The sequence below is a fragment of the Eleginops maclovinus genome, chromosome 2 (assembly GCF_036324505.1).
Source record: "Eleginops maclovinus isolate JMC-PN-2008 ecotype Puerto Natales chromosome 2, JC_Emac_rtc_rv5, whole genome shotgun sequence".
Taxonomy (NCBI): domain Eukaryota; kingdom Metazoa; phylum Chordata; class Actinopteri; order Perciformes; family Eleginopidae; genus Eleginops; species Eleginops maclovinus.
In genome coordinates this window covers 18,680,462-18,708,376 of record NC_086350.1, presented here as the reverse complement: position 1 = coordinate 18,708,376, position 27,915 = coordinate 18,680,462, and the positions used below count along the sequence as shown (strand labels likewise).

The window sequence follows — 27,915 nt, the reverse complement described above, 5'->3', positions numbered from 1 at the left end:
CATGTATGTGTTTCTAAATGTGTTTTGTTTGCGTGTATGTGTGAGAATAACATTTTTCACAGCATAACTCCCTTTAGATCTGGAGACAAAGGAGGCTGGCGGCTAGAGTCTCGGCTGCTGAAACATATGTGGCCTGTCATTTATCACGTCTGCTGGTGAAGGAATGAGAGCCCATCAGTGGCCTGGCATTGATCCCTGTATGGGCCAGCCATTGTTTCCAGCAGCACCTGGTGGAGTTCAGACTGCAGTAATGGGGAGGAGGAGACACGCATAAGGGGGTAGGGGGGAAGCATTGAATTAGAAAGGGAGGTGTCAACATTTTCTAGGCTGCTGTTTTTGAGATTTTGGAACAAAAGTTATGGTTGCATTTTAATATTAGCTGTCTTTTAAATACTTTTAATCAAAAACATCTTATATAGAAGTTATAACTTCAAAGAATGCAGTCCAAGTTGATTTGAAAATACCTGTGGTCACTGAGGCTAAGTGTGAGAGTGCTTTAATACTACAGGTCCCAGAATCCTTAGGACAGCAAACACTCCCTGAGCAGCTGTTTCGTCTGAAATACAACAAAAGAACAAGTGGCCGTGTATTTACAGTGCAGCCACACTAACACACACAGTAGGTATGCATACAAGCACTTTGAATCCATGGTGGGAAAAGTGGACCCAGCCATTGACAATGAAACAAACTCTATAGAAAGGAAATTTCAGGAATTAAATTAAGAAATGTTTATTGGTGAAAAAATGCCCCAAAACAGGATTTGATTTGAATTGAAATCTTGAGTATTATTATATTATTAAAATGTTGCAATAAATGAATACAATGTGGTACATAACACCATTTAGTCTCCCAGTGTGCATAATTATAGGTAATGTGATTTAAAGTATTTATTTATTTTGTCCCCACCACTTTGCATTAGGATCATTTGTTAAAAATGTTCTGAAAATAGCATATACAAAGAATTGTACACTTCGAGAAAGGTAGGTTTGCACAAGATAATGTGAACAATCTCGAGGACTGTTCACAGTTTTTGAGTGTATTTCTGGTAACCCAAATGGTGCATGCAACACATTTAATATTAATAATAATTGAACAGAGAATAGTAAAGCAATGGTTACTCCCGCTTTGTAGAGTAGTTGTCAAAAAAAGTATTGTAAGAATATGTATGTATGTGTATATGCATGTATTGTTTGCAGGAGGCGCTAAATTCAGTAGTGTTTTTGTAAATCTGATAAAAAAGGATCATCATTAAAAAACAATGATAAAAAAGAAGGATGTTCTCAACGAAAAGATAGTTTTTAAACATAAAGAGCTTTTAACAAATTGGTTCAATTTGAACCAATTTGTTAAATATGTCACATGCTATGGTGGCACTTTAAATAAATGATAACATTTTAAAGATAACAATTGAAATACAATTATACATATTAAAATGCTGTGCTTTATGTTCTGCTGTGTGTTTCTTTACACCCCTATAAAGTGAATACAGTTTGTTTTTTGATGTCTGAAGCTCTGAAAAGAAGCCGTAATATTTCCACCTGGCTTTGTTAAAAACACATTTGCTTACTCAGCATTGTTTGTCTGCAGTAATTCATCACGCAGGCTTTGAGCTATTGATGGAGCCAGCATCCGTTAGCAGGCCCCTGTCAATGATTCACTCACTAAGCCCATCTGTCAGACGCCCTCTGCTTCTCCCCTCTTCCTCTCCACCATTGCTGTTCTGCTCCACCCTCCTCTTCCTCACTGATGGATGCATAAAGTCCTCGACAGCCTCAAATGGCCACATTCAACACAAGAACACCTCACAGTTTCACTTGTTGTTATGTAATCCCGTAATCAATTATTGTCTCAAAGTCACCTGTGGCGCAGAACAGAACCATTAACAACTTCAGAACAGAAAGCATTGTGGGGGGGGGGGGGGGGGGATTCTGGAGGTGATTGGTAACTATTTGAGTATTCACAGCTTAGCTGAGGACAGTGATCAATAAATCAACTGCTCACAGAATCCATCACGATTGTGCCATTAAAGGCTCCCAATACAGTCAATGATAAACTGCGGCCAGCGCATTTCAGGGAGGTGGTGTGGTGCATCCTTGCAGAGAGATGGAGCACTCAAGCACACCGGGAGGGGATGGAGTATCTATCTGTCTGAGTTTGAAAAGAAACCTGAGGATCTTGATGTGAGCACTGATCAGTGGAGTGAGTCAGAGCTCAGGTGTGGCAGAGTGTGCCATCTGTGGGCGGAGGACTAGAACTGCATTATGGGATATTGTGAAACAAGTCCGAACTACATCTATCAAGGCTTTAAATGTGCAATCGGAAACAGTATTTAAGAGGTTTGTTTCGCAGCTTTTCTTGAACTGTCTATGATATGACATAATGGCTGTCAGGTAATTGAGTTTGCCTAGTTGGTGATATTCGACACTTACATGTCTTTAACAAAATGTGTCTTAAAAGCTGAGGTCCAAATTCAGATCTTTAAGAACTTATAAAGCCAATGATTCAGGCACAACGCAAAACATGACTTGGATGGGGTGGGTTACTCTTATATTTCCATTAAAATTAGATTTTTGATTCCATCCCTGAATTATAAAATAACCATGAAACACTCAATTTTAAAGATAGGCTAATAATGATTTGGTATACAGTAGCTTTAAATGCTATTGTACACACAATGTGAGAGGATGCTTTGTAAATCAAACTTCAATATGAAATATTTGTTTACAAAATAGGTACCAATGCACAAATGACAACTGAATCTGCACTTACTGTAGTGCAAAATCTCAAAAGAAAACTTCCTGCCTTTTATGCCACATCCACTCGGCATAAAAATTAGGGAACACAACTAAAGGCTTAACTTGACTAAGTATATATAAAGTAGACCTATTTTAGACCTCTTTAACATTTTGTTTGTTATGATGCATTAATAGCATTGAATATGGTCGATATGGCAGCACCTTCATTACCCACTGCACACAAGAAAAATGTATTGTTACTTCTGCAATAGATACCTTTACCCTTCGTTAACCATGCAATGGAAAGCTGAAATGAAAATATGGGGTATTAAAAAAATAATAATAACATTGTATACACTTCAGAGGCAAGCAAAAAGTAAAATGCACCTTGCACTTCTGTAAATTTTACCCTAGTGATCTTTTACCTCTAAATAAATATCTCAGTTCTGATACTAAATCAGACTTCTTCTCCTTCTTTATTATATAATCTGTTATGTTTTTCTCATTTTATTTGTTTATCTCAAACCATTTGGTGCTATTCTATGTAAAAATAACGACAACACACAAACACTTCTGTTCCTTTTTAAAAAACAAAGTTTGAGTTGATTTTTCATTTCTCTGCCATCTGTCTCTGGTGGTTTGGATTCCCATTGCACATAACAACATGAGCTTTTCTCCTGCTGTGTGCAAGAAAGCATTAAATCTTGCACCATAAAGCAATCCAAGAATCATCCTAATATTAAATGCAGTACGGAGGCATGAAGAGGCCTGCTAATCTTCTCAGTGATTTTCTTGTTTGTTAACAACGTCCCAGGATGAGTTTGTTAATGATTTATTGATGTTAACATGCTACAGAGGAGAACCATGTCTGCTGACACGAGAACAGGTTTCTCTTACATCCATTTAGGAACAAAAGACGGTAAGTGAGGTGTAGCGTAGTCGCTGCGTCTCCAGCTGTGCAGGGATCACTGCAGCTTTCACTCACCCTATGAGGGGCCCGGGCCCTCAGCGCTGACCCCCTCACATCAAACTTGACTGCTCGTGTCCTGTCTGCACGCCGAGGTTGTCGTGTAGGCTGTGTCGCTCTGTCATAAGACATGTCCCACATTTGCAGCCGCCATCGTTGGCCAGCAGGATGAGAGCGTCTGTCAGGAGAGCTGACACGCATGCCACTTTACTGGGCGACTGACAGAGGGCCACGCCACACTGTCACTTCTCCTAGATCCATTGCCTGAGGATAAACACGGACACACACACACACACACACACACACACACACACACACACACACACACACACACACACACACACACACACACACGTTAATAACACAAGAGTAAACAGAGCTGGATTCTCAGAGTGACTGACTGACAGTCTGACTGGGTGACCAGGCCTGTGATGAGGATGCTGCAGCTCTGTGTCACCCCTCATTCTTACAATCTCCAGATGTCACATCAAACACTCTGCTCCTGTGTTGCTCCGCCTCCAGATTCAGCCCCACTGCCCCCCACAACCCACCCTCGCGTTGTGTGCTGAGAGCTCATCAGAAATATATCCTGTAGTGAGAGAGCATGTACCCAGGCGCAGTGTATCATCCATCCTGATAGGCACTGAGTAAACATCGCCTCATGCTGTTGTCATTCTTTGAGAGTGGTTATCTAAGGCCCCGTGCCCACGACAACGGTAACGACAGATAAACGTAGAACATTTCGACAGATGTGCCTATCGTGCACACGGCGACGGCGTTTTTAGGAGTTGAAAACGGAGAAAACGCAAACGCCCCTCAAAGTGGAGATCTTGAAAACGTTCCAGTCTCTCGTCGCCGTAGGAACAGTTCAAAACGCAGAAGTGCGTTTTTTGCACAGGTTTTTTTTTTTGCACAGGCATCTGGAAGTGACGTTCTAGCGCCAAATTTCAGCCTGCCCTTTGATAAACATGGATGAACGTGTAGCAGTAGCCGCGTTGAATGGTATGCATGCAGGCCAACAAATGGCGAGACTCTTTACCGAGAGTCATTTAGACCATAGGAGACGATACCAACGGATATTGGACATTATTGACGCACCGGAGGAGGAGACACGACGAAGTGAGAGACGAGTGTGGACGAGGCCAGGGAGAAGCTCCGAGTGGTGGGAGAACTTCGTTAATGATGTGGTGGACGAGCAAGCGTGGTACGAAAATTTCCGCATGACCAAAGACTCCCTTTATGCCCTGACTGACCTACTTCGTCCTCACATCGAGGGTCAATCGACTAATATGCGACAGCCAGTGCTGCCTCTGAAGAAGGTGGCATGTACACTGTACTATCTTAGCGATGAGGGGCGCCTCCGCAAAACAGCAAATTCATTTGGTCTGGGGAGATCTACGGTGTCGAGGATCGTACGAGACACGTGCCGTGCAATTACGGTTCATCTCGGACCCAAATATATACACCAAACACCCGGAACAGGACAGGTGCCCCTTACATTGCCATGATGTTTGGGGCTAACACTAGCGTCAAACACATAGTTTTACCTGAAGTAAGTGTCTCCTCCTCGAAAGAGTTTCTCCGCCCGGCTCCGAAGATGAGCTGTCCTCCTGCACCGATTCTTCTGCTTCTGCTAGTTCTACACCGCCCAGCTCTGCTGCCCCATCATTTACGTCTGCCGTTTCGAGGCCATGCTCTACTGTTGTGGAGGCAGGGGTGGTACCCCAAATTTCATCACATAGCTCGAAAAACAAAGACACCACCCTCCCGTGCCCACTACGGCTCTGGGTGTCCACAGCATGCCTATATTTTATGCGCACGGCTTTAATTTTGGTTGCAACATGACCTTTGCTAACCTGGTCCTTAGCATGAGGGTACTTTGGGTCGTTTAGTGGGTAGTTCTCCATGAACGACTCCCATATTTCAGTATATTTGTTTTGGACACTCTCCCAATCAACATTATCCACTGCCTTCCTGGCTTTGTAGTTTAAAGTTGTGTTTAGCAGCAACTGGACCTCCTCATCTGTCCAAACAAAGTTTGAACTAGGCGTACTGTTATTGCCGCCGCGCTTCGCCATTTTCTTCTAACTGACGCGGAGGAAGTAGCCACAAAACAGGCATTTGGTATTGTTGCTACTGCCACCTACGTCCGGGGCGTGCTTACTTCATCGGCAAACTGCGAGTATTATGAGTTTTATACGTTTTCCCTGTTCCCATGGATAGACAGATATCCACCCCCAAAACGCTCGTGAGAACGCAGATAAACGCAGATAAATTGTGGAGGGGAAAAACGGACATCTGCGTTTTTGCTTCAGAGCGTTGTCGTGGGCACGTAGCCTAAGGATCACTTCAAGTGAAGACGTTGCTCTTCTCAGGGTTTCAAGTTGCTGGGGACAGCAGTTAGAGCTACAAAAAGATGTACATGCTCAAATAATGTTGGGGGGAAAAAAACAAAGGTGGAAGAAGTAGGGGAGATTGGGGTAAGATGAGCCAATGTTTACTTTTGTTGTTCTCTTGGGGTGTGTTCTGTCAACAAAATTGGACTGTTTATTTGTCAGACTTGGAATGTTGTCGGTCACAGCTGTGTGAATGGAATGCCCTACCGCCCCTCCTATCACCCAATTAGACCTACAAGATATTTTCTTTATGTTTGTTATTGGACAATGATTTCTTCTTAATCCCACTGTGCAAACAATTGTCTTGCATAGTTTCCCAAAATATAAATATATAAAGCAGAGCAGGCACGTATGGGTTTTAAATGAGATGCTAGATAAGCTCATGTATTTTATTTTGTCAGATTTAAAAATAATTGTAATGTTTTATGTACCTTTTTTGGCTGTTGATTATTAAAGGTTTGATGTGTAAGTAATGGATGCTGTGCTGAGCGTTTAGATCAGTTTCCATGTCAAAGTTTGAATTGAGCCATCTGGGTTAGTTGACCGTGACTTTTCAAGTTTAAACCTGAGTTGTTTGGTACAGGAAGGTTGTTTCTGCTAATTCAAAGGCCAGTTCACAGCATTTTTTGGAGTAAGGCCATGGAACTGGTCAGCCAGTTTTTTTGATATGGTCTGCAGGGATGACCTGTCAATATTTCTGTCTTTTGTTGCTCCTCTGATAGATTTTCCACTCTTGCCATCAGTGGATGCTCTGTCTTTCTCTTGTTCTTTCCTGGCATGATAGCTTTTCTACTAATGTTATACTACAGAGACTTAACTTAACTTCAGTGCCACATGGGGGGTTCATTTGAGCCAATGACTTAATTTACCCCACAGACAATTTTTAGGGGGAAAAATGGTCTAGCTCGGTCATTCATGCTGATCTTTATCTAGTGATACACATGGTTTTACACATTGCTTACTAACCAACATGTATGACACATATTTAAAGACCTGGATACATTTGCTTTGACATAACAATAATTATAGTTGACATGTTGAACATAAAACATGGTTTATTGTGGAGAAAACACATTTACCACTTTACCATGTGCTTCTCTCCATCTCAGCCACATAGAAATGATGGGTGCTTCCTGAATTTATGGTCACATGACAACAAATGTGCACAGTTCCCTAGATAAAGGGGTTGGGTCAATTAACCCACCAGCTAGTCTTACCCCACCCTCCCTTATTCAGATCATTTAATTATCAATTTTACTGCTGTAAATGTTCATGGTTATACTTATTTTAAGCTCTCCATTCTGTGTTCTAGTAATTTAATCTACAGCAATTCATCACATTTAATAAAATCATCATATAGTAACAGTTAAGTTACTGTCCGGTGAGAACCATATTAATTAAAAGTCCATTTATGAGCTAAAAGAAAAATCATTATTTTCAGCTTTCTGACAAGACCATTTTGCAGCTGATCTGAGAGGTATTTATAGATTATTTAGATAAAAAGTAAGACATTTCAAAGAAGAAAAGAAACATTCGTCCTTCAGTTTATACAAATATTCAAATTCATACACCAAATTTGGAAATGTTTTCACTGAACAGGAAGGGTTTCGTAATCTGAAAGCTGTCAAATAAAGTTAGTGAAGTAAATATAACAACATTTGACATTGAAATGTAATGCAGTAGAAGGTTGAATAGAACCGAAATACTCAAATACAAGTAAGAATCAACAACAGCTTCCTTTAAGTATTTGGCAGTGGGGGTAAGTATCATTCATTTTCTGAAGTACTTCTTTATGAGTGCAATTTAAGGTACTTCTTAAGTAATTCTACTTCCTTTTACTTTGTACTTGTATTTAAAGGGAAATACATTTTACTCCACTACGTTAATCTGGAAGTTATTCTTTAATTCATCTGATCACATAGTTACCCACATTTCTTAATAGAAATGTTATGTATCCTATAGTTTATAACTCAAGATGTCATTTGAATATTACCTTGATTTTGGTGTCTTATAAATGAATATTTTATAATGCAGCATAGTTTATTTTAAATGCATGCTTATTAAACTACATTAAATAGTATTTGGCTCACTCTTTTATCTACTCTTTTTTACACACACTTCAATACCAAAGACATGCCAACGGGGAGAAAGTCTGGGTTAGGTATCTTGCCCAAGGACATCTTTGACTACGTAGGATTCAACCGCTAACCCCCGATTTCACATTTTACTTTACACAGACAATGATCATTTATGATGGTTATAATTTTAGTCATACCATAGTTGATTGTTGAGGTGTTTATAGGTGAGTACAGGTTTAATGTATTATAAGCCCTGTCAGTAAAACTACAAGTCAAAAGCATCCATAAGACACATAATTCATTATAAGTCACTTCTTTGATGCTGATAGTGCATATGAAAGCATTATGTCTGTTTATATGCGGCTATAAAGCACTATAAATGCATTATAGTACACTGCCTTCATAATGTACTATAGATTTGGTGTATTGTTTATTGATGTTACATAAAAACAACCTGATGAGCCCATAAAGCAAACATCTTGTGCCATGTTCAGGCCCCTTCAAATGGTTCATATGCCTATGAGCTGTTAACAGTTCCACACAAACATATCCCATTTGAACTTCTTCAACTATTTTAATAGCTTTTCAGGACCCAAAGAGTTAAAAGTATCCAATATAAAAAATAAAATACAAAGTTTAGTTTATTGACGCTCCCATTTATCATCTTGCGGCCCCCTAAGATTTAACTTGTGACCTTTGGAGGGGCCTGACCCCTAGGGTTAGGAACCTCTGAACTAAAACCTCCCAGCTGTATAAAAATAAACAAAAAAACTGGGAAAATGTTTCAGCATTTGGTACTTTTGCACATTTTTATACTTCCAGTACATGTTGCAAATGATACATACTGATAAAATCACACTTATTTCTGAGATGTGTTATTAGTTCTTCTGTTTAAGTGACAGATCGGAGCACTTATTTCCACTGCTGATGTTTTGATGATGGCGTGGTGGAGAACCCCGTCTAACGTTCTGCTCTAAAATATCCCATAGGTTTTCAGGTGGGTTGAGGTTTGGTGACTGTGAGAATTATATGTATCAATATGTATCACATATATGTTGTACTTACCAAACCATTCAGTGATGTTTCTTCCCTGATTATTCAGGGTATTTTCTTTGTGCTTGCTTCTCAGCTCTTTTGCAATTTGCTCCTGTCACCATGCTGCTTCTGATGGTCTTACAGTGTCCTCTAGAGGCTGAAAGGTAAATCACATCTATTGCAATTAAAAAATGATGGTTTCTCTTCTTTTCCTTGTTTTGCTCAGGATACTTTTGTATAGGACATCCAGGGCCGCCACTCCCTATACGCAGAGTACGCAGAGCGGGTAGGGCCCCCAGTAGCCTACCTGGTGTGGGCCCCCGAAATTAAGATTCAAAAAAGTCATAATAATCATTACATTATTACACGAACAAATATATATAAATTAGTTAGGAACAGGCCCACCATTGTTTAAAAAAAAAAAAGTATGTACCCTATCCCTCAATTCGGGCAAATTAGATGTTTTTACCTAATATGTAAAAAGAACGGGGGCTGCTTAGGGCCTCCAAAAGCTTAGCAGCGGCCCTGAGGACATCTTAGTCTTTTTAAATAAACCGTTCACACCCATTACCTGTAGGACTATTTATCATTCGAGATTGGTTTTGTGTAAGTTGCAGAGTGTTAGAGATATCAGCCGCAGAGTATATCCTCTCAAATATTAAGGGGACAATAAGGCACTCGTGGTGGTGCTCAAAGTGTATACAAAACACATTTGAAAAACTCAACAGCAATGTGTTTTTTGGTGTCATTACCTGGTTACTCAACATAATCTACAAATGTAGATTGTAGCATTGTCATAGGAACTATTTTCTACATCAGCCAATGACCGAGCACAACAGTGTTGTCTGTGAGTAAATGCCTTTATATGCACAGTCTATAGTAGATGCACACTTCCTAGAGGGATGCGATACAGTTGGTGGGTGTAGTTTATTGAAGCAAAATAGTTCCTCCATGAATTTGCTCACAACAAGGTCTGCAGATTATCTTGAGTAACTAGGTCATGATTTCTGGAAAAAAAAAAGTGTTTTTCATATTTTTGTTGCTGCTTTGAGTACCATTCGATTCCATTCAAATTGTCTGACATTTCAAAGGATGACATTTCGAACACTCAGCAACCAACATCAAAATGATCAAGATCGATAAACAGTCCCAAAGGTGAGAGGAAAACGACATCTTCGAAATTCGGGGTGATCTGTCCCTTTAAGAACATACCGCTGGAAGTCACACCTGGGAGCGGCCCAGTGTTCCCACAGTCTGGTCTGTTGGCTACTGAGCAGCTCCCTTGGACATTTTGAGGGTCTTGGATCCAGGAATGTCAAAATGTAGCCCCTGAACATTAGTGACCTGGAAACGGATGCATGCAGCTCCGTAGCCCCATTTAAAATTTTGTTTTTAATTCAAATTTAGACTCTTATTATGTAACTGTTTATACAGTAAATAGGTAGAAAATACAGCAGTAAGTCAAATTAGCATTTTAAATGTAGCTCATTATGCATACAGTAATTGGGCAACTTTTAATAAATGTAATTAGAGCTTAATTGTAATTCATGACGCCAGAAACAACCATGAACTCATTCCATTGATCCTGCTTTTGGGAGGAAATCCCACCAGTGTGTACCGCTGAGATAAACTGCAAAGTAATGAAGTAATGAGCTGTTGTGTGTCTCAAATGTGGTGCCAGCAGCTCGCCAATAGGTGGCAGTGTGCATTCATGCAAACCATTCATGGCACAGATTATGACTGAACAAGAACACATCAAATAGATAATTCAGTCATAATATTAATAAACGCACAGAAGCAGATGTACTGTAGCATTAATGTAGTGATGATCTTTGAGCTCACACAGCGAGATCTGGTACTTTATATGTATACGCCGAGGCTCATGAATACAAAATGGATCAGTGTGAAGCTCCTTAAAAACCCACAGGGAGTTGAAAGCATCCTCTCAGCCTGCATATATCTTATGATGCATTATGTAGATGGACCGGATACAGACATCAAGACCATCATGGGCTTGCTGCAGCTCGGTGTGGGTCCCCGGCGGCTCGCTCCTGTGTCACAGCTGTTTAACTCCAGTAATGCCAGATAATTAAGTATGATGTAGGGCGACCTGCTGGGACCCCCACGCTTTTGGGTTCATGCCGGAGACTCCCAGAAGCTCAGGTCAGAAGGCTATAGGCTCTGGACATGAATGATTAATCCTGAAATTTGACTCTTCTCATCAAGGGCCCTTGTTGCTGGTAATAGTTAGAAACGTAGATCTGTTCCAGTTAGTCATCCTAATCACCAGGAAAAAAGGCAGACAGGAAATATGTATGAGATGAATCATGTGCAGGTAATAGGATATTTCTTCACTTTGTCTCTGCAGAGCGTTATGAAAAAAAAAGAATTTATGATGAAAGTTGTCTTGAACTTCAAAACCGAGATTTAACGATCACTAATGCGAACTGGTGTCGGAACAAGATCAAGCCTGAAATATTATCAAAGATAATTATTTATTTAAAAGGAAAAGGATAATACAAATGAAACAAAATCAGTTTGCCACATAAATGATTTCATGAGTCATTAACGGCAACAAGATCCCGCTTCTCTGGAAGGAAGCTCATTTGCAGTCTTACTAGCAGACATTAGTCTAGGGAGCTTTATGACATGGATACTTTTGACACAGGGCGCTTCCCGAAAAGTGCTTTCTGTGGAGTAAATACTGTACAGTGCAATGCCAAGTAAACAATACATCACATCTGATCATTCATTGGTAAACATGTTTTATATCAAAGAACTTAAATGTTCAAAGTTTCATCAATACAGTACATTTATAGCAGACTTCACATAGACCCTGGGCAACCTCCCAGTCTCTGAGTATTTCACATTTAATTACCTCCCTTTGGAATTCCACCAAAGCCTTCTGATTGGTGTTGCTTTTTCTGCAACCTTCAGTTCGTTTTCTGCGAGTGCAGCCTCACCCGCTCTTCTCGCAGTTCAGCTGCCCCCTGCTCTCCTTCAGTTTGTCTTTCTTGCCCTCTGGAGTCTTGGAGTCTCCTCTCAAATCGCTGACCACGGCTCGGAGGCTTTTGAACCTGTCCATGCGGGTGCTCTGGGTCTGAAGCCTGACCTCTGAGCCCTGAGACGCACTGAGGGAGCTGAGGGAGCGCACCGCCGCCAGGCCGCGCTCCTTTCCGTTGGGACGGCGCGGCGTAGTCATGGTGCCCAGCTCCCCCAGGTGCTCCGTGTCCCTGATGACCTCACACAGGTAGCGGGCCAAGTCTTGGCTGGAGAAGGAGAGGGCTTTGTGGGAGCGACGGAAGGTCAGAGGGGACGGTAGAGTTTCTGTCTCTGAGGGGGGGTTGGCCAGGCGCAGGGCTATAGCTGCACTTCCATTCCCATTGGACACCCCCTTCTTGTTGTTGTCCTGGGGAAGCTTAGTCTGTGGGTAGGAGATGATGCTTTGTGGGTAGCTGTAGCGGAGGGACTGCGCCGGGCTGGGCTGGAGGGAGCGCTGCAGCTCCACCAAATTAAAGGCGTTCTGAAAGACCAACAGAGAGAAAAGCAGACGTTTTTTCCCCCTTTGTAATCTTTTTTGGGGGGTTTAAAAGATAATGAAAAACAACACTGCCACATGACACCAATTTGTGCTCAGAGCAGTGAAACTAAGTTAATGCCTCTGCCAGCAAATGAAGCTTCAGAATACGACTAAGATCCAGCGTGTTAGAAAGAGATGTTGGCATCAACAGCTCCATTGATCAGCCAAGTAATTAATTATCTGATTGCAGAGGGGGGTGGAAACTGCTATTACCAGCACTATTAAAACAGAGGCATTAACAGCTATTAATGTCTACTTGCTTAATTTCAGCTAATTGGCTGCACAGATCTCCAGAGAGCTGATATTTGATTATCATTTCAGGGCAACAACAAACACTGTTCAAATGTCTCCGTTTGATGGTTTATCTTCTTCAAATGCCCTGAAATATATGATGACATTTGAATCACATACACATGGAAATGATAACTTAAAAGCAGTGCAATGTTTACAAGAAGGTACATTTAATTTTATTTCATTGGGGGGGTTTTATGCACCAATTTATGGTGGATATGTCTTTATTTATTTAAAGGAAAATCAAGGCGCCAGGTGACCAATCAGAATATAATGTATTAAAACGGCTCCGTCTTTTGCTCAGGGAAGTAACCTCACTTCAATAATACATTAACTAATTCTAATAAATGTATAACCCCCTGGATTTGAATAGCTTGTAGTGTTTTTGCAAGGTTTTGCTCATTATTACAAATTTCTGAACATTGAAAACATACGCTAAAAAAACTGTAGCAAGAATAAAAAGTAAATAATTCACAATATTTTGAGTTGTGATTGTGAACCATATACATAGATTACACACTGACAGATAACGGTTATGTTCTAATTTTTTAGCAAAATACTGCTAGGAACAAATTAGAAGTTTGTGGATGTTTCCTTCCAGATCCTACACCCCTTGAATGTTTGTATATTTACTCTCCCTGCTTGTGCAGTAGTAAACACCAGAAAGTGTGTGTGTGTGTGTTTACCTGATCCTGCTCGCCTCCGCCTTCCTCGTCGTAGTTGAGCACATTTTCTCGGATGTCCTCCCACTCGCCGTGGTGTGCGGACACATGGTACACACCTTCTTTCAGACCTTTGTGTCTCCTCCAGCAGGAGTAGAGGAACAGGCCCAGCATCAACACTGAGGGGTGCCAGAGAGCAGGTTAACACAGCGAGAGCACACACATACACACACACACACACACACACACACACACACACACACACACACACACAAATAATGAAAAGGAGATGCTGAGCAGAAAAACACGTCTTTGGGTGTAAATGAAATTGACAACATGAGCGGGAGAGTGATGATGCAAACACTGAAATACTTAGCACTGATTGTAGGATGGGAATATAGATCCTTCACCAAACATCCTTTAAAATAAATAGGTAATACATACTAAATGGATTTTCCATCACATTAATTTGTCCTGTTAGACCTATTAGATGCACTTACCGTACAGTTAAGACAAACTAATGGAGCATGCATGGAAACAGAGGCAGCACCTTTCCACCTATTCCCATTGATGTTGCATCTCTGTTTCCTGTCTTATCAAAGACCGCAGCTCCTTTGGAACCTATTAACTGAATGCGTACTCCTCCCAGCTTAAACTCTTAAGCCTTGGTGGCTCTGCTGAATGTGGAGAGGAATGCCGCGTGAGCCGAGCAGAAAAGGTCCTAAAGCATACACATCAATCACAGCTATTGTGTGCTGAATTATACAACATGGAGGACTGACCTTTAGAGTCCATTAATCTCAACCAATATTTTCTCCCATCTGCCATTCCTCTCTTTCAGCTTCTCCCTTCTTCACTATCAGTTTTTTTCCTAGTTCACCCTTTCTTTTTTTATCTCCCTAATTCTTTTTATTTGCCTCTCAGTATTGGAGCCTCTTTCTGTCTTTCTTCTTCTCTTCCCCTCTCATTAAGTCTCTCACGGTTGCTGTTTCCAGTCCCTCTCTGGCCCCTGTCTGGCCCCAGCTTTTATCTCTCACACTTGATGGGATCCATTTAAACTAGAATGGTTTATATGGTGCGTGCTAAGTAGCAGTTTAATTGGAAATCTTCTGAGAAATGCAAGGTAATCACATTAGTCTGTATTTTTAAAGTAATTGCTTTGAAAGAGAAGAATGCACCGACGGCTCTTTGGGGTCACACTAACAGGCAGGTATTCATAAACAAAGAGAGAAAAACAACTCCCCAGGAGCTAATCCCTGCTACACAGAAAAAAGTTATCTCAATTAAAAATCATCATCTCCATTTATTCACAGCCTGGAACATATTTACCACTTCAGCTCCTAAACCCTTTTTTTTTTAAGCTACTCTCAAATTATTTAAGAAAAGAGAGATTGTAAGCTTTCTTTTTTGTCCCTGAGCTTGCCAGTCTCAGTATGGGGCGGAGGGTGTGCTGTATTGATCAGCTGATCCGGCTCTTTCACCGCTGTGCTGGAGCGCCCTCGCAGCAAAACATTCGAATCTCGATGAGGTAGGTGCCAAGCACATGCCGCTACTTCTTCTCATCCCCAAAATCACCTGCTCCGAGGTGCCACCTGCAGGCCCGCCCTCAACTCAACCCTAAACACCGCCTGAGCTGATATTCTACACATCTATACAGGGGGGAGAGCTCGATACACAGCACAGAGGGCAGCACAAGACCTCCACCACAAACACACACACATAATTAGGGCCAGGTAAACACATCTTTGTACACACACATGGTCGTTGCCTGCTGAAAAACGTATACGCCTGCAGCCCAGAGTTGTGAATGTGTATGTGTGTGTGCAGCTACATTCCAGCGAGATCAATATAACTCAGGGTGGAGAACAAACATCACAGTCTTTCATCAATCCATAATGCTGCTGCCTCTCTACCTTCTAACCGTTGCCATGAGCAGGGTATCATGATGTTAGCCTGGACTCCAATGTGCATTATGAATGAGCGCCGAGTAAACAACTACAACCAACTTGATCAAAACCACTTAACCCTTTAACTGCCGCTCTCAGTCTGAGGTTAATGAGAAAAAATGAGCTGCGAGGTACAGGATGAAACATCAATGGGAGGATAGGATGGGCGGGGGGGGAGAGAAAATGATGAACGAGCAAGAAGGAAGTGAGACAGATGAGAGATGGGAAACAGTTGAGAAAATAATTTATTTATAAATCTTTCAGGGAATGACAAGTACAGGCACTTTACATGATCGCTTAGCATACACGGACCATATGGACAGCTAATTCTTTCCATTCTTCAAGAGTCATAATGTCAGATTTGATGTCAGACTAATGAGGTTCGGTCAGACATCAGATCATCTGGCGCTGTCAATAACACAAGCTCAACACTCTGGTCGGCCATCGATGGCTTATGTTGGACTTAATAATGGATGATCATTTTAACTTTTAATGCACGTTGAGGCAGAGAAGGAATCCCCCTTTAATTTAGCACCCGGCCAGCAGTCTTACTTAGTGCAGAGTGAGAGAGCATATTTATGCTAGTGGTTCCTGTGGTGAGGAGGGTCATCATTAAACTACTCCATATTGTACAACCATCTGTTCATCCAACCGCTGGATTCCTCTTATTTCCACACTCAGAGAGTTTTATCCTGAGGTAAAACCAGCCTTTCTTTTTGCTTTCAGTTTGAGAGAAAGAATTGTTTAGCTTGTTTTATTCGCTCTTTTTTCCAAGGTGTGAAAATGTAATTACAGTCATCAAAGACAGCTCTTTCCAATCTGAATTATATTACGGAACAGACGGTGATTCTTGGTGAGGTGAAAAGTTGGAGCCTTGAATATAAATGCCTTCATGACAGCAGGCGAAACCACTTCAAATGGACTGCACCTTTTCTTTGGTTAGCATGCAAGCAACACATGATTTTTATGAAGGATGCCAAGGCCATACTTTATCATGTTTGAATTCATTATCAAATATTGAAGACCGCTTTATGCGTTTCACTCTGAAGTGTCAAAATAACTGATGTCCCAATACTAGCCACATGCCCTGGAGGGAACGTTGAGTCAGTTATGGAGGCAGGGACAGTGTATTGAATTGCCCAAGCGTTTTATAAGCGTCACTCTGACAGAAAGACTCATAAACAGTGATGTGGCCCTACAGACGGCAGTGAGCTCAGCAACATGCAAGCCACTTACACACACTCGTCCGTCAATCTTAGTGAGGACCAGAAAAACCACATTTACTTTGCTATAATAGCCCATACTGCCTTAAACTAAGGTAATTAACACATTTTTGTCCTTAAGATTGAACTAAAGGGACATCTTTTCTGTAGAGATATCACATATACATTAAACAGGGACCTGCTGACAGCAGATGTGGGTGGATATTGCATCTTGATCCTATTAGATCTAACCACAGCTTATTACACCATCAACTGTGCAATTTTATTAGACGATCTAAATCTAACAAATTAACTAAGTAATCAGCATTTAACAAGCAACCAGTCCATGGTTCATTTCAGTTTTTCTCTTTACAAAAAAACAAACATTTGAAAATGGAAAAACCTTAGACCGAGACTGTTGATCTGTTCTTGTTTTTTAAATGTCACCTAAAGCTCTGGAAAATGCATGGTTCGATGCATTGAGACATTAAACAGAAGATTCATCATTGATTAGAAATAGCTGTTATATCCAGGTTTAGCTTTAAAACACCTTTTTAGATCATTTGACAGTACCATTTTTTCTCCCCCCCAAAATAATGGTATGGTGTTCCACAGGCTTTCTGTTTTTCAGTTTGTATAGCTTCTACTTAAAAAAAATATATAACATTTCTTCAAAAACAGATTGCACTTGCAGCTACCTTGATGTGTTTCTTTCACTTTAACTCGGATTGAATTAACTTGTTGATGCTGGGAAAAATACAGTAGTTGAAATGTGCTTTCTTCAACAAAGAAATGTACTGCAAATTAATTCTACGTACATGTAATTTTACCCATGTATTCATACCTCTTCGCTTGAAAAAACACTATGTTCTCAACAGGCACTAAAAATAAACCACATATACTTCATGAGTTTAAGACCCTACCCCTCATCCATAAAGCAGTCAGAGATCGGTCTCCGGTATACATTTATGAACTTGTGACCTCTTACACGTTAAAAAGCAGCCTTAGATCATCCTTAAAGTCAAACTCTTCAAAGGGAGGCTCTTTTCATGAATTCCTAAAACTCACATACTGTACCCAAGGCTTGACAATCCTGTTTTTTACTTAAAAATCATTTTTCTCTCACTTGCTTCTTTTTGCACTATTATAAACTCGTTATTATCGTAATTTGCTTTATTATTGCTTTAATATTTTCACCCAGTAGTAATCATTTAGAAAATCCGGGTTATGTGCTGTGAGACTATAGTTAGTTCAACATTAACATATGTTATATATTATTTAAGTTAGGAAATCGAGCTTCCAACAAAATGACCACATATGTAATTTTAAAAACATATTCCTCTGTCGGCAGCTAGAAATACACATGTTGTATTAACAGGATGTAAATAGCAAAAATGGTACAGTATGCTCAAACATCAAGCTCAATTTTTTTTTCTCGCATTTTGGCACATAATATTTTTGTAGATTACCTTGTCTCACCCTATCCATAACCTATTTCGAAACCTATCCAACCCTATTTTTACCAACCTAAAAATAACCTGAATAAAGTAAGAGACAATACAAAGTTCTCCCTTATTACAGCTTCAAAGAGTGTACATAGTATGTGCACAGTATCGTCACATTTAGGGTGACTTGGGAAACAGAAATGTGAAGAGAAAGGCTGGAAAAAATATATCAAGGAAGTAAAATGGGTGGATAGTGGGATATAAAATAAGTTGGACAGATAAAAAGTAAGGCGGTAAGGGAAATTGACTTCTGAAGTCAAAGCGTAACATTGGAAGAGACAGGGAACACAGCAGTGAGGAGAAATATAGAAAACCACATAAAGAAACTCCACAATTCTCTGGGGACTTTAACAGCTTCCCTGTGAATCACAAATTAAGACATACAATGTTTCCCTCTCTGCTTGTCTTCCAGTTTTGTTTCATGTTTCCGCCAAACACCCATGGAGAAATCACATCCTGCTACAGCTCAAGAGATCAATATGGCTACAAGATATATGTATGTAGATTTCACCCGGGTGGAAAACAAATAAAACAGGAGACGTTACAGACATGGTGCAATGATTATACCATGAAGACAAGAACACACAGACATAGAAAGTAAAGTGAAGATGAAAAAGTAAGAAAATGGCAAACAAAAAACGTACATTTAAAAGAACATAAGAACAGATGAGGACATGAGTTCCGGTTACCACAGGTAGAAGAGGACATAGTCAACATAGCTACCTAGAAAGGCCAAGACACAGATGCTGATGGCGAACATGGAGCTGAGGCTGAGGCTGTTTCCGTCCACGTTGTGGAACATGGCGAGCGTCACCTCGCAGTGGCGTCCCTTGTAGCCCTCGCTGCAGCGGCACGAGTAGCGGGACGGAGAGTGGGCCACGCAGGTGCCATGGCGGCACGGACGGCTGGCGCACAGTGTGTAGATGCATACTTTACCAAGAGAGCTTTCTTTGGTGATGTGGCCTGGAGGGCACCTGTGCAGAGAGATGGCGGTGTAAGGCAAAGAGACACTTGGGGAAACTGTCAGATAAAAAGAGCATTGAGTACTATCATGATGAGAGTTATGTCACCTAAGCTGTCAGTGTAAAAATAAATCCCTCAGGAGTAACACCTCTTACATGAGCTTCAAAGATATGCTTTTGAAGGTTATAGCGTTGAATGTACTGAGATAAAACAAACGAGGGAATGGAACTGAAAGGCTAGGATTGGCTTTGCAGTCCCACAGTATATTTGTACAAAACATTCCCCGAACATCATTCACCCCTGCTGCCCCCTGCCTCTCGCAGCGCGTTGTGACCTGAGGCCGTGCTGCAATCACAGAATATGGATATCCAGCCCCAGTAGAAAGTCCCACGCTGCTTCAGAGTCCTAAATTCACAGCCAGGGGACTCAGTGGTCCTGCAGAGTTTAAAGGGGCAGCCGAGACTGTGACAGCCGCTGCTGTTATACTCTATTCTCTCAGGTTGACACATGATTAGACACACAGCAACAGGGCTGCAACTCAGCCAAGCTGCCATCTGGTGGAGACTTCATGTGTGCTTCAGGAGACTCACATTTTACTATAAAAGCACAAATACTAAATCTGCTATGTCATCATGAAATGACTCATAAAACATTAAAAAAAACATTAGTTTATAGAGCTTATAGTTATATGCTATCTTTTTTTAAAAGCTTTACCAGACTTCGTTTGAGAAAAAAGACACTATTAAATAACTTTTAAAAAATCTGTTTTAGGTTATTTGTCTTAGTGTAAAGCCATTTTAAAAAATCCTCTAAAAAAATGAAGTCTCTTACTATTATCAGTATAATGATTCAATACTAAACACTGACTTCGTTGCTTTTCTTAGTTTTTTCCAGGCAGATTCCCTTTACTTATTTTATCTTTGGTTCAATGATCCTGCAGTCTGGTCACACATGACTTGTTTTCTTTGGGTAATTTCTTTTGTGGTCATATGATGCTTTGTCAACTCGCACATATAAATGCAGATTCCCAGAACTTGTTTATACCAGACAAATGATAATAAATAGCATTCAACCTAACGTGACTAGTTGTTAATGTTGTTACGTGACATTTAAAGTTCCTCCCCGAAAGGTTATATTATTATTCCATCTACCTTCACTAAGAGAACTGTGCGAGCCTGTTTTCCTTGATGTTGTTTTCTTATTAAAATGTGCAAGCTCATTGCTGGTGTTCCTAATTGTATTATAAGCAAGGCCTTGCAGTCCTTGTCTCAAGATGTATGCATGCAAATGTGTGTAGAGCATGCTTGCGTACTGTAAGGCGTCATTAACACCCCAGTTATTAATTCTGTATTTATTTACAGCACCTGCACTCGTGGTGTCTCCAGAGGTCCACACAGACCAAGGGAGGGGAGCAGTGATGCTTCCTGCAGGCTTCTGAAGAGCAGCCGGCGGAGACGCCCTGCGAAGTGACCACCTGAAACCCCTCTGTTACCTCTGGGTCAGGCGGCTCCTGACCCAGAGGTAAAGAGCGGCTGTTGAATCTAACATCTCGTAAACATCCTGGTGGGCAGAGAAAAAAAAAGAGAACGGGAGGGTAAGAAAAAGAGTTTACAATGCCAAAAAACACCATTCCTCAGGCTAAATGTCTTTATGGTATTTTCACTATGGCAGGGGAGTAAACACACACACACACACACACACACACATGTATTAACACACACAAACAGGCTCGCTGAAACACCTGCAGACTGACGCACACCCGCGCTCAGGCAGAAAACACACAAACAGCCCGAGGCTAAGCTGTCAGCATGGAGTTCTTTTTTACATTTTTTTTAGAAGGATATTTTCTCTGCTGGTTAGTTTGCTCACTCTGCAGGACGCATGCTGTCTAACACATCATTTAAATACAGATCAGTCACACTAACTCACATTCTCTCATCAGCTTGAAACTATATGATCCAACAACTTTGTCTGTGGTGAGGATAAGCACTGAATTATTCATATGTTCAGGTATACAAGTAACTGTGGAGTCCACTCATTTGAGTTTGCCAATGAATATATTGATTGGTTCACCTCATCCATTGATTTTCTCCCCTCAACATTAATTAATTCGTCCACTCACAGTCTCATTAAACCGACACCTGAGTATCCACCTACCGAGGAAGCTCCTGTTGTGTCCCGAGGGAAAAGAGTTTCCGAGCATCACGGCCGAGGGGTCAATAATGATCTCGTGACTCCGCCCAGGCGAGGCTGTGACTTCTCGTCGCCCTCCGCCTCCGTCCAGTCGCAGGGTGAACTCCCTGCCATACCGATCCAGCTCCACCTCATGCCACTCTCCATCACTGAGGCGGTGATGGGGCAGTGTCAGGTTGTAGTCTCCATCCCCGAGGTTGTAGAAAACAGCGAGTAGACCCTGGAAAACCTGAGAAGCACAGCGGAGCATGCTGATTGAAATGCAAGCATTGAAACAGATAAGGAAACCTATGAAATAATAAAATGTGTTTTTATGTGTTATAGATGGGCTATGGATTTACTACTAGGCTGCATTTGTAAGACTTATGCATTGTTAAAACTAAACCAAGCTGCTATGTTGGGTCATCAATCGTTAGCGAATAAAAATTGTTATACGAGGATGTCACAAATTCTAATCCAGCTGACCTGGACTCCTGCCATATTGTGCTGTGATGATGGGCAAAAGAGATCTTCAGCATAACAACATCATAAGAAGTAGGCCAGCTCCCGTGGTGAAGAATAAAGGCAGCAAAGGTTGGGCAATACAAACAAATCTGCATTAAAACACTAAGAACAGACCCTCTGTGGTGAACCTGCCAGAAAAATGGCATGAAAATTTCAGTGGTGAGAATTAATTCAGGCAATTCTGCAGCTATGATGCTTTCCAGCTACGGCGTACACATGACTGCGTGGCAGGAGCCGGAGCGATCCCGAAGGGAAGGTACACAAGAAACAACAATTATCTTCAGCAGTTAAGGATGAGCGAACACAATGGACCCAACCAATGAGGGGCTCCCATAACTGCAGCTTGTACATGTCCAAAGCTTAATTGGAAACAGTGGGGCAAGATAATTCACATTCAGCCCAGCCTGCATTAACTATTGCTCCCTCAGCATGGGCATCTCAAACGCTTCTCCCCCACTGGACACACTCTCACAGTAAAAGCTGACTTTGCTCTCCCCACTGTCTCATCCTGCCCTCGAGTCCACAACAAAAAATGAACAAAGGACAAAGGACTCAATCAATACTCAGGAAAAAATCTGATTATACAAACTTTCTGCAGCGCCCCCAGAGATCTATGCAATCACCATTAGGCACAAAAAAAGTGTCTTTCTGAAGTCGGGATTTCTATAGAACTCTTAAATCACATTTAAAGCCCAAAAAATAAAAAAGAGACTACGATTGTAGAGTTTTACTGCTCTTAAGGGTCACTGGTCTTTGCCAAAGCTGTGCCTGCCAGTCGCTCCCCTAAAAACCTCCTTGATGATTTTTTTCTTTAGAGACACCATATTCCTTGGAGAGCTGCATGTTGTTTATACCCAGCTGGCCCTTGCTAACCTCTGTGTGAAAGTGTGGTTATTTATTCAGTGTGCACTCTATCCCATATCTACCCTTGTGAAAAAAAAGAAAAGACACAGCCCTTTAAATTAGGGCTTGTTGTCGACAAACACACCAGGCTTAGGCTCAAGTATTTCTAAGAGCTTCGAGACAACCGGGCTGAAAATGCTGCTGCGTGCTGCTGCGGACAGACATCAGATGTTTTATACAGCTCACCAGCTCGGCTCCAGAGAGGCTTTCACATAGAGGCTTCACAGTGAGCACACAGTGAGGGCTACAGCCTTTTCCTCTTCCCGTCACTGCGGGGACTGCAACAAGGGAAAGGGGGACAACATTGTTTTTCCTCATGAAGTAAAGAACCATAGAAGAACAAGAGATGAGGGCGATGCTTTACAAACAAAGCTGTCCAAAGTTTAACAAGCGCAACGACAAGATGTTTCCAAAGGCAGATCAGTGGTGTGGAATACCCTTACCGAGACAGGTTTGACGCAAACAGCTGAACCTGTGAGTTAGCCAAAAAAAATAAAAGTGACAGTCCTAACAGAGCCATTTACTTCCAGGTGCTGTTTACACTCGACCTGTCACTCAATGAGACGAGAGGCCTTGACGAAACACTGGCTTCAAATCCACTCAGGAATGTGTCATCCATGCTATTATGGAGGTTTGGCAAAGTGAGGTAGACTTGTTTCGAAAAGAAACTCAGCGTGAGCACCACTCCACTCCGGGCTGGTGGCAAAGAGAGCAGCATGACTGCAGACATAACTTTGAGCTTGACACTTGAAACAGACTGTGTCAAAACCCTCAAGTTCAGAGCAATGGGATCTGACCTTCACTTAAGAGCACTCTGTCCTTGAATTACAGTGCACACAGTTGCATTCTTTCCATATTGAATTGTGCTTGAAACATTAACCAGAGACAAAAATAACCTTGAATAAAGAAGGCTTCATTTCTTAAATAGCAGCCTCTCAATAGCAGCATTCTTCAGACTTTCTGAAAGACCTTGTCGTGAACATACATATGTCAATCACCCGGCCCCCTCAGTATCCACCCATATGTCTCCAACCCTGATATTACTCACTCTCAGCCTGACAAGCGTTTTCAGAAATCATTGTCTGGGCCCAAATTATCATCTTAAGGCCTACAGAGAAAGACAATCAGAGCTGTCAAGGTGGCGGGGAGCGCCTGGCCGCGACTCACCTCTAATCGTAGGTATTCATTCTGCTCCTGGGAAAGCAGGCTGAGGATGACACCTGCGGCGGCACGCGTCCGGACCCCGACCTGGACCCTGGTACGTCGTGCAGGCAGCGACCACAAGAGCTGGAACTGAACGTGGCTCCGGATGTCGAAGGAGAACTCTGGTGCAGCTTGTCAATCCAAAACACACAAGGCTTGTTCAATTAATTCAGCTGTCATGTGGGAAATATGCGAGGATATCGCAGTGAGGGCGTGCTGTTCTGCAGAAGCACTTTATGTAAGGCGAGGTTATCTTCACACTGCAGCAAAGTGACGTTTGGGAAGGCAGAATATTCCCCTATGGATTCACTTTGTGAGTTTTAAAACCCCCCAACTCCACTGACATCTGACTGTTCTTCCCCTGAAAACTTTGTGGTCAATTAAAAGAAAACTTATTAAAACTGTTATTCTCACCTTGATCACACTGAGGCCCTGTAAAGCCAGGTTCACACAGGCAGCTGAAGGAGCCCCACTCGCCATGACAGCGGCCCCTCTTGCCGCAGGAGGACAGTGGCTCCATGTTGGTGCAGTGGTCATCCATAAGTGAGCAGCCTGGCACAGTGTTGGAGGCTTCAGCCGGGGAACCAAGGTCGTATAGCTGAGTGGCAGAAGAAGAAGAAAAAGAAATTCTCAGTAACCGGAGGAAAATTAAAGGATGGAAGATTCAGTACTTGCAATAATAGTAGCCGAGTGAATGGGGATGTGATTGCAGATTGAGAAAGAAAATTGTATCTTATCATTCAATTTAGCATACCATAAACTGATGTGATTGCTGATTGTTTAATGATACATTGCATATTGAATTACCACACACAGGAAAATTGAAGACACGCAGCAGCAAAAAAATGTAAAAATGTACCAGAATACTAAATACATAATGAATATCTGCTATATACACAACAAAAACACAAGGAAGTATGAGAAAGGAAGGACTATACAACTATACTCCGCCACATTTCAGAATCAGAGTCAGTTAGGTTACACATACGAGGAATTTGCTTTGGTATTTGTAGTGCATACAAAGACCGCACCACTACACCGAGGCAGCCAACATTTTGTACTTTTGACAGCTTTAGCCACTACATCATTTTAATTAAGATATTACATTCCTAACTAGGATCATCTTAGAAAATACTCTAAATCAAACTATCCAGCATGATATAAAGAATAGCAAAGCTATTAGCTCCACCAAAGGCATTTACTTAACAATATTTAAATTACATTACATGGTATTTAGCATACACTTTAACACTGTAGATAGCAATTTGGAGTAAGTTATCTTCCCCAAGGATTTCTCTAAAACTGCACCAAGTTTTACAGAACTGTCTTGTTGTCAAATCTTTTTGGGGGTTTGTTCCTCCAAGGCTTAATTTGGATTTGTTAAAAATTACAAGCTTAATGTTTTCTACAATCACACAATAAAAAGTTCTATACGACAACATTATGTGTGTGTGTGGCTGTGTGTGCCGACATGCATGTTGTTTGTGTTTGTGTGGTTCGGTTACGTTACAATGTCCATACATATCATATATAATATAGTTTTGTTATAATAGTCTAACAATTGTTTTTTTTATATCATAACAATCCTATTTAATTTTTGTTGTCTTTGCACTACATATACCAAAGCAAATCCCGCGTATGTGTAAACCTACTTGCTGATTAAACTGATTCTGATGTTGATGTGCTTAATGTTAATTTTGCAAATGTGACCGCAACTAAATTGGATATACGAGACACATCAACTGTTCGTGTTGTGGTGTATCTCTACTAGCAAGCAACAACGCAGGTCTGTATCTCAATAAACTATTTTGAGAAGAACACCACAGCGCTTTTTTAAGTACAAACCTGGTCACACTATATGTTCAGTTTGTTGTGTTCGGGTAGTGCTTGGCTAAATAATCTGAATACTTCTTTCATCACCTTCCTTTTTGTAAACAGTTTGGAAAAAGTATTTACTGTAGATCTGCAATAACAGGTATAAAAACAACAACATGGATCCTCCAGCACCTATGTGGCCCGTCATCCAGAGAGGTAAACACATATCAATAGAAGTTACAATTCAATACAGGAATCTCTTTATCTACAACATATTTTAGAAACAGCCCCCCTGGCATTGTGTATTTATTCAACCGCCTGCTCCACACAATACCTTGCTGTCCACGAGCAGGTTCCTTATGCATCCAGAGTAGTGTTTGTGCTGCAGCTGTGGGTATTCATAAGATATGTTCTGGTTGACCCCTCCGAGCTGCAGTACATGACTTCCATTCAGATACCTGTGAAATAAAAGCAACTTTCAATAGACAATAAACAGAAGAATGGAAAAGGAAACACCACCATGTAGGTTTTCAAGGTTAGAATTCATAGCGCAGCTCTCAGTATATAAAGAAAGACATAATGCAAGCACAGGGAAAGGAACACACACACACACACACACACACCGTATAATCTGTCAAGGGTAAAATGTGTTCTATCCCTGCTGAGGCTGTCATCTCTGTTACTGCTCCCAAACAAATATGACATCTTGTTCCTCTTAGTTTTCCCTTATTGCAAAAATGTGTAAATTGTATTTACCTGAAATGAAAGATACAGAAATCTCTTGCCATGATGAGTTAAAAAGCAGAATGTGTTTCAATGCTGGCTTAAATACATGTTCAATGACACAAGTGTTTACATTACTGAATAGGAAAGTCATCAGGGTTAATGCTTTTCTCTTTTGTAAGTTATTCAAATGAATAGCTGTCGTAATGCCCTGATGAACATAGTTAAACTTCATAAACTCTTAGTTTAATTACATAACAAAACAATTAGCACAGTGCCAGGCCGAGCCCGCGATGGGGGAAAAGAAATTGAGCTGTGACTATGTACACAAACAAAGTCAGACGGATTAATTGGCATTTTAAGAAAATGATATGTGAGGATTTTATTAACAATCGCTCTCCTCCAGAGAGGACAGATATTAAACACTATGAGCTCACAACAGTCTGAGCCACTACAAGACTTGATTTCAATAACAGATTCCATTTAGCTGGTGATTAAACACCTTTTTAGATACAAATCACGCCACAAGAACTGCACGATGATGCACATTTCTTTGAACAAAACCAGAGGGAAGGACATTATTATTTTATCCTGAAAGGTCATAAGCAGGTTTAAGGCTGTAAATTATTACTTTTAGGGAATAGAAGATGTTAGATCCTTCAACTAGGTTTTGCTAGTTGTAATGTAAGGAGGTGAAACAACTTACAAAGTTATTTAATATTTGATTAACGGACAATTTATCTGCATCTTTCAATCATTTGCTATTTACTATTAATCAGGTAATCAATAATTTGTTATTGTTGATCAATAATTTAAATATAAGGACCCAAATTAAAATTGTATTACACATTAATTTCTTTAATATTTAGATGCTCAAAAAATACTGAATGTAATAATAGATTTCTTTTGTAGTTTTGTATGCCAGTGAACAGAATTAAACACCTAAATCATTAAAACACTACTAGACTAAAAGGGTAGAAACATTGTAATCCTTCAGTATTTCTTATACAGTTAAACCTGATGTGAAGATGTGTGTGCAGAAACTGACCTTCATTTATCATTTTTCACTTTTAGCACCTTTCAAAGTGCTGTGCTGTGACTACTAATGATGCTATAGGATTGTTTACCCCTGTGGGGACATCGGGCACTAAAGACACTGTCCCCATGGGCCAGGCATCCTTTTAGATTTATAAACAGCGAGAAAAACAAATCCT

General features: G+C 40.9%; 1 protein-coding gene across 1 annotated transcript in view; it reads right to left on the bottom strand.

Moving 5' to 3' along the window:
- Positions 1-11,874: 11,874 nt before the first annotated feature.
- Positions 11,875-27,915, bottom strand: part of LOC134882563 (neural-cadherin-like) — an 85,835-nt gene continuing 69,794 nt past the window's right edge. Inside the window, exons 26-33 of the mRNA XM_063910346.1 lie at positions 26,313-26,436; positions 24,578-24,761; positions 24,128-24,294; positions 21,518-21,782; positions 20,725-20,920; positions 19,121-19,371; positions 13,769-13,923; positions 11,875-12,734 (exon numbers count right to left, since the gene is read on the bottom strand). Of these exons, the coding sequence (XP_063766416.1) occupies positions 12,171-12,734; positions 13,769-13,923; positions 19,121-19,371; positions 20,725-20,920; positions 21,518-21,782; positions 24,128-24,294; positions 24,578-24,761; positions 26,313-26,436 (1,906 nt within the window). The 3' untranslated portion in view covers positions 11,875-12,170. The remainder of the gene's footprint in view (positions 12,735-13,768; positions 13,924-19,120; positions 19,372-20,724; positions 20,921-21,517; positions 21,783-24,127; positions 24,295-24,577; positions 24,762-26,312; positions 26,437-27,915) is intronic.